Raw genomic sequence first — 16,389 nt, 5'->3', positions numbered from 1 at the left:
CTCACCTTCTGGTGTTGGGGATCTGTTTTTGGTAGCACCCAGCTGGAGTTAGCTTGTTAGTCATTGTACCACAATGAAATTATTTTAAGGATTGGCACATCTAAGATTCTGCTGGGAGAAACTTGGAGTTGAGCTGGCAAGGAAACTTGGTCTGACTGTGCAAGTGTGGGGTGTGTAGCTCTAAAGGGGCTGTGGTGCAAGAGTGACTGCCAGAGCAGTTCCTGAATGGTTGGACAGAAAAGTTTCTCTAACACGATTATCCTCCAAGTAAAGGTTTTTGGAACCAGATGAAACCAGGTTTTAAGATTTTTTTCCAAGTGTGTTTTATTCTAGTATCCTATATTATGATATTAGAGAGTCCTGAATATACATGCTTCCTTTCATCTGTTAGTCATTAAGAAAATTTTCACTCTCTTTACTATGAACTCTGCATATCATACTGTTTAATTATATTAGATTCAAATGCTTACTGCTTTACTGCCTTGTGTAACTCCAATGAAATTGGAACAAGTCTGATTGTCTTCAGTATAGATAATCTAAAAGTGAATCAGTCTGAACAGACACTGTACACTCACATGCAATTTTTTTTCTGAAACAGAGGGAACAAAGCATATTTGGTAATTAGCATTCAGATGCTATAGTAATTCAAGAAGGTGCTTGGGCAGCTGGACCTAATTGATAGCATACATTTATTATTGAATGTTTACATCTTCAAAGGATTTTTAATTCTCTTATTGAAAATGTTAAGACTACAAAATGAATCCTATGTACTATTTTAAGACAAAAGGTTATGACTCTACCTACAGAAAATTCCAAGGATATGGTTGCCACACTTATGGGGTGTCATTTAATACTGAATTACTATTTATATTGATAAAATATGTTTCAGTGCTAGAGTGAGTGATGGCAAATGTCCAGTTACCATGTTTTGAATCACAATTTGGAATGGTGATTTTTGTGAATTCCCAGATCACTGTGACACACAAAATTGTTGATCTTGTTCTAGATTACCCCTCTAGATTAAGCATCCTTTTGTAACTTTTTTCTCACCTCCCTAGGTTTACCATGATCAGCGTCCCCTGACCTCATCTAGTTTGTAGGCTGAGTGGAATGTGCTACTGCTATGTTGCTACAGAGCATCTGCTCTTTTAGCTGGCTCTCATGACTTTTAGGTTTTTACCCTTCTTAACAATATTGTTACTGACAGTATTCATAGAATCATAGAATGGTGGAGTAATGGAAGTGCACATCTGTTGCAACACAGATTATACCACTGCCAAAATCAAGTTTAGTATGTCATTTTGTTTATCGTTAAGACTTCTTGTGCTGAAACCTTCAGGGCTATGGAATCACTTTGGGAGCTCACCCCTAGCTCATTATCCACTTATGTTTTCTCTTTGTATATGCATTATTTTGTCTACAAATATATTAATCAACACACTTTGTTTGAAACCTGTTAACTGGATGAATCAAATGATCACTTATCTGTTGTCTTTCACCTTTTCTACATTTCAGTCCTTGATTAATCCCCACCGTTTATTAGCAATGACAGCCTATGTCCCTCAGACCTCTGGAAAACCCAGTAAATAGTATGGGGATAAATGGTGATGGTAGTGTAGGTTATCTGTAGCAGCTGATGTTCTCTTCCTCACAAGGATCAAAGAAGGGCCAGAGTACTCTCACTGAGAACCATCAGACAAAACCACTATTTTTCCCACATGAAGGGGAGTTTGCAGTGCTACAATTTCCTTGAATGGAAAGAGGGCATGGCGAAGAGCACAAGAGTCATGCTATGGATTTTGGTTTGCAAGGCTTAAACTGAGTGTTTGGAGATGTGGCTTGAATAAAGGGCTGAAGACAGAATGAGGAGAGCTGTACATTGCTAATAGGGATTGCATATCTCTAGATTGAAAGCTGCTTCTCAGCTTTCCTTCAGCTCCTTTGTTTTCTCTCATTGTGGCCAGAACTGTAGCAACAGATAACGATGAACTCCATGTACAATATTTCCCTTCCCCAAAGGCAGAAGATCCCAAAGCAGGTGTTGATTTGGTCCAGTATACATGGGAGTTTGTTTTATTTCCCCATTGCAGAGAAACATTTTAAGGCTAATGATTCTTCATGGCAGTGACTGCTGCTTTATTGGGTTTGTTTGTCATATACAATGATTTTTGGAACTATTTCATGTTCATGAGCAACAGATTGCTAACTGTTATGTATAGTTATGACATTATATGCACATCGATGAAATCATTCCTTTTTTCCCCTCCCCAGGAATTCTAGAGGTTTTACACTGTGTTTTGGTAGAAAGCCCAGAAGCTCTCAACATTATTAAGGAAGGACATATTAAATCAATCATCTGTCTTTTGGATAAGCATGGAAGAAACCATAAGGTAGGTAAAGACTAAACAAGTATATTTAGATGAACAAAGTGAACTCATTCTTCTGTGTGGAAGTTAATTTCAAATACTTTAATGCTGTTTTGATAATGAGAAATAAAACTTATCCAAAAATGCATAGAAGCAGAGAAATATTACCTTCTTTTTGGCAAAAAACATTGATACATAACAATTTGTGAGGGAAGTGGGAAGAATGTTTTAATGTTAGGAGAATTTCAGAATTGTTCTACAATAAAACCACTGTGTTGGATAAATTACATACCATTACATGTCTTCCAGTAACAAGGTATAGAGCATTGCATTGCCTGAAGTAATTAACCATGACAATGAAAAACTATTTAAGATTAAAAGAATCTCTTTTTTTTTTCAGGTTTTGGATGTTTTGTGTTCCCTGTGTGTTTGTCATGGAGTAGCTGTGCGGTCTAATCAACATCTAATCTGTGATAATCTCCTGCCAGGAAGAGATCTGCTCTTACAGACACGCCTTGTCAACCATGTGAGCAGGTACAAAGAAAAAGAAAAAAATCTCTATCTATGAACAAAGAAAAAACCCCAATTTGACCTTAAAAGAAATAGTCACTACAGAAAATCTCTTTTACATCCAAAACTTTTGTTGTGATTTGTTATTCTTACTAGGATTTTAAATTCCCTTTGCTGTAGTGATTAAATTTGAAACGTGGCTCAGTGAGAGCTGAGTCACAAACTATAGCTGCCCTAAACTATTTTAAGTCTGCAAAGCTGTAGTCTTTTTTAAAGATTATGGTCTAGATCTAGCTGTGCATTCAAAGTATTGTCAACTAATGTCCTGTGATTGCTTTTATATTTATGATCTTCTGAGGTCAAAATTGTGATCTTTGGTCAAAGTTAAGAATTTAGTGCTAAACACCTTCATCACTGCCTAGAATATTTAGAGAGTGCCTTCACCCTTCCTTTCACTTTTAGAAGCTACCTTCAAGCAGACATTAATAACAAGATGAAGCTAGTAACATCTTAAATTGGTAAAGTATAATTTACAAGTATTATTAAGTAAATAATAAATACTCTTTTTTGAGAGTTTTAATTGATGCTGAGGCCAAAGAATGTGGCCTTGTGAGAAGATCTGTGGGATTTTGTGTCTCAAACTTGTTTATTTTTAAAAGTCTCAATCATTGATTGAGAATGAAAATGGAAATACAGAAATAGTACTTATAATTCAGAGTGCATAAGATTTACTAGAGGCTGAAAACCATAAAAAACCTACACTGTCTATTATAAGGAGGCTTCTTAAAGCTAAAGGATCTGGGGAACTGATTGTCTCTCTTTACTTGGCATTGGTGGGGCTACACCTGGAATACTGTGTTCAGTTTTGGGCTCCTCACTACAAGGAGGACTGTGAGGTGCTGGAGCATGTCCAGTGCCCAGCAATGGAGCTGGGGAAGGATCTGGAGCACAGATCTGGATCTGAGGAAACTGGTTTGTTTACTCTGGAAAAGAGTAGGCTCAGGACAGAGCTTATCACTTACTACAACTCCCTGAAAGGACGCGGTGGCCAGCTGGTGGTCAGCCTCTTCTCCCAAGCAGCCAGTGACAGGACCAGAGGACATAGCTCCAAGCTGCACCAGGAGAGGATTGGACATCAGGAAGAAGTTTTTCATGGAAGGGGGGGGTTAAGCATTGGAACAGGCTGCCCAGGGGAGTGGTGGAGTCATCATACCTGATAGTGATCAAAAAATCACGTGACTTAGTGGCACTTAGTGCTGTGGTTTAGTTGTCATGAAGATACTTGATCAAAAGTTGAACTTGATGATCATGGAGGTCTTTTCCAGCCTTGGAGATTCTGCAATTAGTGATTGAGCTTCTGGGATGTCTTTGGATCTTTTACAAGGAACACAGACTTTCCCAAAGAAGGATAGAAAAGCAAATTAGTTGTTCCATATATTTGCTTTGCAACAGAAAGTTGTGAATGAGAAGATTCTTATTCTTGCAGTTATAAAAAAAAATATTTTCTTCAAAAGTCAATAAGAACAAGGAATCATTGAAGAAATTTAGTGTTAGACAAAGACATGTATACCTTGATCCAAAAATATTTGCAAAAGAACTTTCTAGGCTATTACTGAAACTTTCTAAGATATTGCTTTTTAACATACTTTTTCATGGAAAATTCTATTCACAAGTCTCTTTTGAGCAATAGGAATTTGGCTGATAAGGTTGATTAAATTGTGAAGTCTGGGAAAAAGCATAATAAGGTGCTACTCTGTTCAGGCTGAAAAGAGTAATAATTTACAAATAATATTAATTTTCTGGAAGATAAATTTCTCAAACACATTTTGGTTTTAAGTTCATTAATTTTTTGTCTTGGAACAATGTGAATAGTATCTATACTTAAACATTTGGCAAAAGACAACCCATATGCTTCTAGAAGGACAGTGTATTGGTCTTACCTGATAAAACTTGGTATTTTATAAGCAACCAGATCAGTAGAGTCTGCTTTTACACTGACTTGTATTTAGCCACCCATACCAGCCTTTCTTCCTCCCCCTGCATTCATTCTGCCAGAAAGCACACTGAGACTAGCTTAGAGCTATAGTTTTTTGATTAATCAGCATGAATGGAGAAAGAAAATATTTATACAAGTATTAACCCAATCTAGTGGAGGAATGTGAAGACTACATACACTCAGTCTAGAAGTTTAAAAGATTTTTTGCAATATGGATAACCAGCCGTTGAAGAAATATAACTAGTATTGATTTTGGATGCTTCTGTGCTCTATGATTTTAATTCAAGATTGAATGTCTTTCTTAGTACAAAGCTGACACAGGAATGACTGTCTGAAGAGAGATCTTTTTGGTATGCGAGTCTATATTCAATATTATCCCCAAAATCAGATTAGAAAAGCGTAGGTTTCTTTCATTCTTTTTTCTCCCTCATGACCTTATGATATGACTCTACATATTGCCCTTCAGCTAGATATTGAATAAGTACAGTAGTAGCTTGCCTTTTTAAAGTAGTCTTGTGAAGTACTGTGAAACCAGCAGCAGTAAGGGCATAACATTGATATTAAAGATTTCTACAACCACTGCAAATTACTGAGTTATACAGGACTTGGAACAAAGAAGGAAGGGGTACAAGAGAATTTTGGAATAGAATGACTCTTCACTTTTGTATCTTTTAAAATGTTACTCTCTTGAATGGATAAGTGTTACAGAATGCAGTTTGCTATGTAAAATTCAACCTGCAATGTGTACTTACTACACTTACATTGGTAACTGGTGAATAGCTGTGTTTGTTTTTTTTTTTTTTTTTACAGGATTTAACATCTACTAATTGTTCAAACACATAAACCAATTACTATTGGCATCTGAGTGAGAATAATGTTTCAGTTACTGAAGCACACATTTTTTAAACTTAAAATGTATAGACCATTTTTCACCAGACTAAATGAATAAATAAATAACTAAATATACTGCCTTCTGGGAGCTAATGTCTCAGATGTTGCCTAGAGGGTGCCTCAGCTTGTTCAGAGCACGGATTGCTATCCATTGTTACTCTTCTCAAGGGGGCATAAATGGCACAGCAAGCTGAAACCTGGGTAGAATCAAGAAGGACTATAAAGATTTGGGAGTGCAAGTGAAAAGTATTGGAGCTAAAGCTACCTCTTTTTTTTTCCATTTTTCCAGTTAGAGGAACAGGTGCAGCCAGGAGTCACATGGAAAAGCCAAAGGGTAATGAGTACAGGTATCTCCTGGGGAAATTCTGATTGGAGAAAAGAGTAACATTTTTCAGAATGAGAAGACTCATTCATTGGAATAACCTTGCTGGGGAAATGGTGGATTACCCTACATTGGACACGTATAAGATTCAGCAGGACAGTATGCTGGGCCATCTTGTCCTGTGTTTTTATCAAGAGAGGTTGCACCAGATGCTCCTTGCAGTCTTTTCCAACTTGTGTTTCCGTGAAATGAAATTACTTCTGTTGTTTCAATTTCACAAAACTAGCTTGAAATTTCAGTCAATGAAAAGTACACAGCAGTTCATCTTTTCCATGAGATAAGATTTTAATAACTACTTTTATTCTTTCTGTTTAAGCATGCGACCCAACATCTTCTTGGGGATTAGTGAAGGCTCGGCCCAGTACAGAAAATGGTACTATGAACTTATGGTGGACCATCTAGAGCCCTTTGTGACTGCAGAATCAACTCACCTGCGAGTGGGCTGGGCTTCCACAGAAGGCTACTCACCCTACCCAGGGGGAGGAGCGGAATGGGGAGGAAATGGTGTTGGTGATGACCTGTATTCCTATGGCTTTGATGGTCTACATCTGTGGTCAGGTATTCTCTTGGGTATTTTGTGGTTGTTGATGACTTTTTTTTAGACATTATAATTGTATTTGCAATCCCAGTGAATTTGGTTTCAACAGCAGCAAAGTGAATAATTTATTTCAGCTGGCACTTGAAACATACAGAAACAGTACCCTATATCAGAATATGATTTAAACTGACAATGTCCATTGAAAAAAATTGGTTTGTATGAAGTAATGCAGGTAGACTAGTAATTTACAGGCTGGGATTTTGGCGGGGGGGTGTGGATAAGGGGACTCTGTGTTCATGGTAACTATGAAAATCTTATTTAAATCTTCAAAGCTGCAAAAATTGAAGTACAACAAACAGTCATCTGGATTTGTAATTCCTCTGTGGTAGTCTAAGAACAGTCTGAGAGATTCAGGACTATTCATTTTAGATTTTTGGTTTGTTTTTTTATTCAAGTCAGATTTTTATATGAGTTTTTAGAAGTTCAGAGATACTTTAGAGGTGAAGAAGATTTTTAAATATGTTTTTTACCATACATTTAAAACAAGATATTTTTTATGTAGTGATGTTTTATTTGCATGCATTAGGACTGATTACTGCAAAACTTGCAGAATCACATTCCTAGCTTGCATATGATGTATTTGCTCAGGTATTCATCTTTAAAATGTTCTTGGCTTACTTTGGATCTAATTGTTAATAGTAATTTTTGCATGAAGATTCTAGTACTAGAGAAAGCCGAACTCAGTATCTAAAGCATTTTTATTTACTCTTGATTGCACAAATACTTTATTCTCTCTTCAGATGAGGTTAGCTTAGCAAAATCAGAATAATGGTAGCTTGTTCTCTTATTTCTTAATCTTTTTCCCAAGTTTTGACTTTTGTGAAAAAATTCCCAGATATAATTTAGCATGGGTAGTCCTACAGTTGGACAGTCCTGAACATTCTGAAAGGAGATTTTACTATGATTTCACCTTGCTGAGATGATTTTTTTTTCTTTTAATTTTTGAGAGATTATTGGGTAGTGGTAAACTAGAGAACAGCCTGGAAACTGGGAAAGGCTCTTTGGATTGGCAGTTCTTTCCACTATAAAGTTATGAACAGGTTTTCTAAAGTACCTTAGCAGACAAGAGAGATAATTTAGTGAGTCAGCTGCCTCATCCAAAGTTTTTGCAGTTTTGAGGCATTGAAGCTTGATACTTGGAAAATAATATAGTATTACATTTCAAAAGAACTTTGCAATCAAAATAGCAATGGATTTTATTAATAAATAATAGCATATCAACTGGAGTGGCATCTTAGGCAAGAAGCTGCTACTTAGCCTCGCGTGTGTAGTGAGAATTACTTTGGAACAATGATGCATAATTAATGGTCTCATTACAAGTGTCGTGACTGAGTTTGACAGAAAAAGTATTATTACAGAAGAACCTGAAAATAATGAGCTAACCAAGATAGCTTTTGTACTTAAGGTCACTTTTAGGGATGAAACAAAGGATTACTGAAAATCAAAATTATATTTCTACCTACTGCAAACTTTTCAGTGAGAAACGTAACAACACAAAAAAATGAATGGTTGTTTGTCGTTCTCATGTCCTGCCGAAAAAAAATAGGTTAGTCTACAAATGTATCTGCAATTTTTTTCATCTGTTATGGATATGGCTGGTAGGTTTGAAAAGATTTGTGTCTTCTTTCTTTGCTGATAATATTGTGTAACACATACATATCTCTCAAACATGGAAGAACTTTAAGTTGTTGTGTATTGAAAATCATGGCCTTTTTTTGCTTCCACAGTCCAGACTGCTCTTGATAATCTCTGCAATGGCATTTTAAAAATAACCTTCTTACCATGAAAAATTTACTCTAATAATGAATAGCAACAATAATTTCTGCCCCCAAATTTCTGTTCTGGACCAAGCCTGTATGAGAATCACAAACAATTTACATTTGGTTCTTCAGTCCTGAAATAACCTATTATGGAGAAGTGGAACTCACAGATCCTTTAAGCCTAGGACCAGAAAAGGCATTTAGATAATTTGCTCTACTGTATATTCATCAATGACAAATACATATTTCTGTTAGCAGTCAGCATGCATTGATTTTCATAACCTATATTTGCCAAAATTTTAGTGTCTAAAAGGCATCTGGTCTCAAGTAGCATTCTTTAAGTGAATGAAATATCCACTCTTCCTTGGTAGCTTTTTTTGTATTTTGTTATCCCTACTATTGATTGTTTCTTTCTGTGATTTATTTTATAGTAACTCTCAGCTGTGATATTTTCATCTGGCAGTATCACAAAGTAATTTTTCATATATAGAGTTTTGAAAGTGTTGGTATTTTTTCTTTTTCCTCAGGGGTAAGGGAGATACGTGCATGAAAATTAGCTTGTTAAAAAATTACTAAGATTTCATTATTTTTGCTTCTGATAAAACCACATGCCTGCAGATTCTTCCTGGAAACGTAGTGCTAGTTAAGTCTTTCATGTTTACACAAGTTGGACGCCCTAGTTAAAGGGTTAGTGCTCTGTTCTTAGTGCTCATCATGAAGTATCTCTTGCAGACAGTGCATAAGTTATTTTTGGAAAACATATGTAGACATGTTTTCAAACAGCTTCCATGTTTTTTCAAAAATTTTGTACTGTAGATGACAGTAAATTTCAGACAAAAACATTTTCTATTTCTGAATTCTATGGCTTGTTTCTCTTGGGAAGCAGGTGTCCTTGTGTAAACTTGATGCAAGATAGAATAATCCTCTAGAATTCATAAAAACTGATTAAAATATACATATATATATGCCTTCAAAATGCAGCTGTCTTTGTATATTGCTGAAAAATGCTGGTTTGCAGTTTAATGATGAAACTGAATAGTATATACTCTCATACAAGTTTCGAAGGCTACCGTGATATGGCCATTAACAGGGAGTACCTAATTTTCCATAAATAATGCAAAGTGAGATAGTCTTCTTTGTCTAAATAATGAAGCATTCTCTAGAAAAGTATACTAGGTTTCATATTAGGTACTAATGATTGCAATGTGAGGAATAAAATGTGGTTTTCTTGATTTAGACTGTTTATATGGATATCAGTAATTATTCTCACATTAAATGTAATTGAGTCTTATTATTTATTTATTTTATTATTTATTTTATTATTTATTTTGGTTTGCAAGGATCAACTGAGTGTTTGGAGATGTGGCTTGAATAGAGGTGTGAAGACAGAATTATGAGAGCTGTGTTGATATCACTGTATGCTGCTATTCACAATATTGCCAGCTTAAAACCAGGTCTTGGATGTCTTAGGTTAGATATTTGTGTATTAGTATGTTTATGCTCTAGAGTGATGTTTTTCTCTTTTTTAGCCTTCTGTGAAAACCAGTGTGGTTTATATAAGTTTCACTAAATGTGTCTCTGTTACTTCCATAGGTTGTGTAGCGCGATCAGTAAATTCTCCCAACCAACATCTATTAAGAACTGATGATGTCATTAGCTGCTGTTTGGACCTGAGTGCCCCCAGCATCTCTTTCCGAATAAATGGTCAGCCCGTTCAAGGAATGTTTGAAAACTTCAACATAGATGGCCTCTTCTTCCCAGTTGTCAGCTTCTCTGCAGGAATAAAGTTAGCATCCCATGGAGTTGTTTGTGGTTTTTGGGTTTTGTTTGTTTGTTTGTTTTAAGTCTGTTTTTTTTTTTTGTTTTTCTTTTTTTTTTTTTTTTTTCTGTATAGATGAATATGCTGAATATTTCCCAGGCTGTCTGTTCTCATTTCTCTTTCTGACATTTTTTTTTTTTTTTTCTTTTTTTTTTTTTGCCAAGTTCCAGTTCTTGTATAGTGAGAGCTACAAAGAAGTCCTAAAGACACAGTGCATCTGTTGCTTTTTAGCACACCAGTGTATTCTGGTGGTTTGCAGGCATATATTAGAAACATCTTAATAATTTCTTTGCTGACACATTGCTACGCATTTACTCCAGGGCAGCATTTTGCATCAGCCTTTCATATTAAAGATATATTTTCCCTAATTCACCTGTTATGAGGTAGTAACTATTATTAAAAGAGGCATTATCTGCACTTACCTTAAGAAATAGTGGTCATACACTTCCTCTTCCGCAGCATGACTTAAAATGAATTCAATCTGTATTCTGGTTGCTGTATTGGTTTTTTATAAAATTTCAAGTCACACTTGAGGTGCCAAACATCTGCTTCGATGTACTGAGAAATTTGAAACTATAATATTAAAAAAGGTTTTGTGATGTTCCAGTGGGAAGACCAACGTTATCAGGACTGGCAAAGGTGAAGGCTGAAAGTTGATTTCTGTTGGAGGTGGAGCAATGTTCTCTGAGGGATCATTCAAAGGATACCACAGAAGCTAAAAGCTGTCACACAGAGCACACACCCATCCTTTGCTCCAGATGCAGAATGCACTCCTTACACTTTGCTTTTGATAGTACAGGAGAGAAAATGTAGTAGAGTCATAGATCTGCATGCTACAAAATGCAAAACTATAAACCTGCATGCTTTATTTCTGTTATCAGAGATATTACTGACAGATATTATTTGTGTGCTGCATAAGGTTTTTGAGTGTGTACTGGTATAGCATTAACAAAAATCCACTAAAATACTCAGTAAACAGAAAAGACACAAAATTATTTTAGTTTAAGGCTAGTCTTTTGGGTGTTTTTTGATTCCTTCCTGGATGGCAATGTTCTAGGAAGACTTTTCAATATTATGCCATGGCTATGTCATATTGGTATTATGTCATTGCTACACCATTATTACCTCATTGATTGAATTTTTCAGTAATAAAGGGCCATGACATATTTACCATTTTTCATTAATAAAAGAGTGTTTTCCCCTGAGTCTCTATTAATATGATAAAAGTTTTAGGGAAGGAGATTTAGGAGATTTTGTATTGTGTCCTAAAGATTTAGTGTTTTGTGAGAGAAAAGAAAGAACCACAGGGTTTTAGGTTCATTTCTCAAAAGAGTTTGAATGGAGACCTCCTCAATGGAGAGAGTTCTGAAGTCCTTGATTGATTACTCTGGGTTTTAATCTCTGCCTTTGGAGACTCAAAAGGCTGCTGCTTACTTTAAAGGTGTGCTGAGTAAACTGATTATTCTGTCTCTCAAAGATTACTGGTCTTGTCATTTAAAATGTCTTTAGTGAAGTAAAATTAACTAGAAAAAAGAATCATTTACTTTTTCTGTTTTTCTGTGTTTTTTCAATCTCCTACATCATAAACCAGCAACAGTTAGAGAAAATTGAACTGTAAACAATGAAAAAAAGCTGCAACATTGACATTCCCCCCCCTTATTTTTTCCCTTTTAAAAATAACATTTAATATTCTTTAGGCTTAGACACTGATTAGGCTTTCTACCAGAAGTGTCTTGGTTATCTAAAGTAATTCTGATGTTTACAGGGTTCGTTTCTTGCTTGGAGGGCGCCATGGAGAGTTCAAGTTCCTTCCTCCACCTGGATATGCTCCATGCTTTGAAGCTGTACTACCAAAAGAGAAGCTGAAAGTGGAGAACAGCCGAGAGTACAAACAAGATCGTAGCTACACAAGAGACCTGTTGGGTCCCACTGTCTCTCTCTCACAAGCAGCTTTCACTCCTGTTCCTGTAGATACTAGCCAGGTATGGCAATGGAAAGATGGCATTTTCCTTTTTAAACACACACATATTACATGCCTATGTTACTTCATTTGATTGAATTTCCACCTTGTCCCAAACTTGTTTTTTCCTTGAGATTTATTGAGATCCGGTTTGTATGAAGTTTGTCTGTTATGAAAGTTGGGATGGCATGTCAAGCAACTTATTTGTAATAGCTCTTCCTCTCTTATCTCTTCTCTATTTAGATTGTTTTGCCTCCTCACCTGGAAAGGATTAGAGAAAAATTAGCAGAGAACATCCATGAACTTTGGGTTATGAATAAGATTGAACTTGGTTGGCAGTATGGACCAGTATGTACCTTCCAACTTGATTTTCTGTTAATTGCATTGTATTATTTAGTACATTGGTTTCAATGTGTTAATGGAACTGCATTTTTCATCATTGCCCCCAAAATTAGTAAGGTTTTAAACACTATCCTAACAAAAGCATGTGCAAACCAATGGCACTTGGGCATTTCTGAACAAACATTCTGGTATTAAAGGAATTTGGTGTGGCCGTGTTCGCAGGGGTCTCAGGTTGAGGGAAAAGGTGACTCCATGTTTCAGAAGGCTTGATTTTTTATTTTATGATATATATTACATTAAAACTATACTAAAAGAATAAAAGAAAGGATTTTCTCAGAAGGCTAGCTAAGAATAGAATAGCAAAGAATGATAACAAAGGTTTGTGGCTTGGACTCTCTGTCCGAGCCTGCTGGGCTGTGATTGGCCATTAATTAGAAACAACCAACTTGGGCCAATCAAAGATCCACCTGTTGCATTCCACAGCAGCAGATAACCATTGTTTGCATTTTGTTCCTGAGGCCTCTCAGCTTCTCAGTAGGAAAAATCCTAAGGAAAGGATTTTTCATAAAAGATGTCTGCGACAATTTGGTGCTGAAATTTTCAGTCTAACTGTCAGCACAGAAAGCACATAGTGAATTTTTTACCTCCTATTTGTTCTTGGAGCAAGATGTTCGACTGACTGATGGAATATGCCAATGAAAACAGTTATTCTTGGTTCTCTTTACATGTGCTGACATTACTCTTTCGAAGTTCCAAATAAGTATTGCCTATAGAAAATTCTATTAAATCTGATTTTTGCTTTCCTTTTCTCCACTTCTTCAGTTTCATGTCTGTGTTAGGTGCTGTACGTAACTATTTTCTTATCTCTTTCCTACTTTTCATGGAGTATGAAAAAAAATTTCTTTCAACATAAATGATACGTAAATAACGTAAAAAATGATCATGTTATTATGCTCACTATTTGTTTCCCAAATGCTGCTTTTTGAAGAAATATTGCTGTGAAGAATATATAGAAACATGCTGTATGTACTAAATATAAGTTTAAAAACACGTATGTATTCTATTTTTGTTACTAAAAAGCTTTTGGGCTTTTGAGGAGTTCACGTTACACATTTAAGATAACTGGGCATAGGTATTTATTTGGTTTAGCATTCAGCAATACTTAAAAATGTATGATTACCAGAGAAGATCTCTAGATTTTGTTGTAGTTAATTTCCCCACCAAACCAAATGCAAAACCTCAGTTAAAGTGTTGTGTCAAAACATTTTAATTGTGGTGTAATCATACCAGCTGTGCAGCAATCTGCAGGAACTCTTAGTGTACCATTACATATTGAGAGTCTAATTGTACAGTTGAACGCTATTTAAACCATATATGATAAGTACCAAGTGATAAAGTTAGTGATGTTCAAAATGAAAATAGGTGTTGAATATTTTAAATTACCTTGCTTTAATGCATTGTGGTAGGATGCACTCTCTTTGGGATCCTGATAGAGCATATGCTGATAATTTTCTGGAGGTTGATTCCTTAGTCATACTGGTTCCTCACAGATGATTTTATCAGTTTCATAGAATACCCAGAGTTGGAAGGGATCCACAACAATCAAGTTCAGCTCCTGACCCTGCACAGCACCATTACCCAGAGTCCCACCCTGTGTCCAAGAGTGTTGTCCAAACACTTCTTTAGGTCTCTCAGGCTTGGCACTGTGACCACTTCCCTGAGGAGCCTGTCCCAGTGCCCACCCTCTGGGTGAAGAACCTTTTCCTAATATCCCACCTAAACCTCCGCTGAGGTTTAGGCTCAGGCCATTCCTATGGGTTCTGTCAATGACACTACAGAGAAGAGATCAGTGTCTTTCCCCCTGCTTCCCCTCCTGAGGAAGCTGTTACTACAATAAAATCTCCCCTCAGTCTCCTCCAGGCTGAACAGACCAAGTGACCTCAGCTGCTCCTCAGATGCCTTCCCTTCAAGGCCCTTCAACATCTTCATTGCCCTCTTTTGGACACTCTCTAACAGTGTCATGACTGTCTGTGGGTTGTGGCACCCACAGCTGACTCTGGCACTCGAGGTGAGACCACCTCAGTGCAGAGCAGAGGGGACAGTCCCCTCCCTTGCCCGGCTGGTGATGCTGTGCCTGATGCCCCCCAGGTCAGGGTTGGCCCTCCTGCCTGCCAGGGTGCTGATTCATCTCCAGCTGATTCATCTGCAGCTTGCTGTCAACCATGACTCCCAGGTCCCTTTCCCTGGCACTGCTTTCCAGTGTCTCATTCCCTGGTCTGTCCATACATCCAGGGTTGCCCCACCCCAAGTGTAGAATCTGGCACTTTCCCTTGTTGAATTTCATGGGGTTGGTGATTTCCCAGGCCTGTAATTTGTCCAGGTCTCTCTGCAGGGCCTCCCTACCCTCCAAGGTGTCAACAGCTCCTCCCAGTTTTGTATGGGCTGCATTTAGGCCACTGTTGCCAATTCTAGTTATCTGAATTCATGCACTGCAGTTACTAAGTAGCGGGGGAAGGCATGGCACAGAAATTAGCTTGGTCAGATGCACACAAGTCCTCTAATATTAGATTTTGTCTTTTTACTTCAGAGCAAGATGCATTGTATGTAGTAGCTAGTGGTGTTGTTTCACCGTCTAAAAGTTTAAAGGCTAATAGACAGTCTTTTAAAATGATCCTCCAGATTATGAAAAATTTCTGCTGTAGCCTTTTATATTTCTCCTACATGTCTGCATCATCAGATCTGTATGCTGTATCACCAAACTGATACCCACTATTGCATGTCCTATTACTACTGCATTCTATGCATGTAACAAAGTAAAATACCAAGTTAATGTAGAAAAATAATTTAACTGTGAATATGTGTGCTATTGAAATAATCAGATGCATCTGCATATTTTTGTTTCTGTTCAATGTCACTGCACATTTAAAACCAGCCACAAAAATTATGAATTGATGGATGAGTTCTGCCACCAAGGCAGTAGATTTTTATTTTGTTCTCATAAAAAATACCCCAGGAAACTACAAGGTCACCCACAAAATATGTTAGCTATATGATAGAGTTATCATACATTGTAGTTGTAGGACAGAAATAGTGTCACTAGGGGAAATAAAATAATTTGGATTTCCGAGGAAAATACCTGACATCCAAGACTTAAATTAGCTGTACACAGATCTAAACTCAGAGACTATACTCAATTTTTTAATATACAGATTACCAAAGATCTTAGGGATCTGTAAATAAACATTTTCACTGCTAGTAAAAGACATTTCTCATTTTACCGTCTATTAAATTTTTTAAGTGTTTGGCAGTTGAATTGCCTGTGTTGTCTGTCCAAAGAACATTAATCCTATCAAATCAAGATAAATACCCCCTGGAGACTGTAAAGATTTTTCAGTCCAAAACATAAATAAATGACTGCTGTTCGATTTGAAAATTATGTGCTTGGATCAAAATGCAAAAACTACATTACTCAGCAATGTTATAGAGAAATGTGATTTTTTTCATGACATTGAATTAACTAGATTAAGTAATAGTGTAAATATAAATTTTGAAAAATTATAACAATTAGGCTTTTTAATTTCAACTGTTAGCATTCAGTTTTCCAGCAGAATTATCTGATTGATCAAAAATCAATAATGTTATTTTTTAATAACTTCCACTTTGAACCATTAAAGGTCAGTATAAATGATGAACTTGTGGTCCTTATAAGATTGACACTAAGATGTTACTGGGCAGATGTTAACAATTGCATTGGGGTCTTTTAGT

The 16,389-nt window shown here is 36.4% G+C and overlaps 1 protein-coding gene across 10 annotated transcripts in view; it reads left to right on the top strand.

Moving 5' to 3' along the window:
- Nucleotides 1–16,389, top strand: part of RYR2 (ryanodine receptor 2) — a 381,629-nt gene that overhangs the window by 200,873 nt on the left and 164,367 nt on the right. For all 10 annotated transcript variants that reach the window (XM_063151586.1, XM_063151578.1, XM_063151584.1 and 7 more), the window contains 6 exons: nucleotides 2,272–2,390; nucleotides 2,767–2,900; nucleotides 6,462–6,703; nucleotides 10,097–10,289; nucleotides 12,088–12,304; nucleotides 12,526–12,630. In XM_063151586.1, the coding sequence (XP_063007656.1) occupies nucleotides 2,272–2,390; nucleotides 2,767–2,900; nucleotides 6,462–6,703; nucleotides 10,097–10,289; nucleotides 12,088–12,304; nucleotides 12,526–12,630 (1,010 nt within the window). The remainder of the gene's footprint in view (nucleotides 1–2,271; nucleotides 2,391–2,766; nucleotides 2,901–6,461; nucleotides 6,704–10,096; nucleotides 10,290–12,087; nucleotides 12,305–12,525; nucleotides 12,631–16,389) is intronic.

Source organism: Melospiza melodia, chromosome 3, assembly GCF_035770615.1.
Source record: "Melospiza melodia melodia isolate bMelMel2 chromosome 3, bMelMel2.pri, whole genome shotgun sequence".
Lineage (NCBI taxonomy): Eukaryota > Metazoa > Chordata > Aves > Passeriformes > Passerellidae > Melospiza > Melospiza melodia.
Note: the sequence above shows the minus strand (reverse complement) of the source record. Positions and strands in the feature narration are given on the sequence as shown.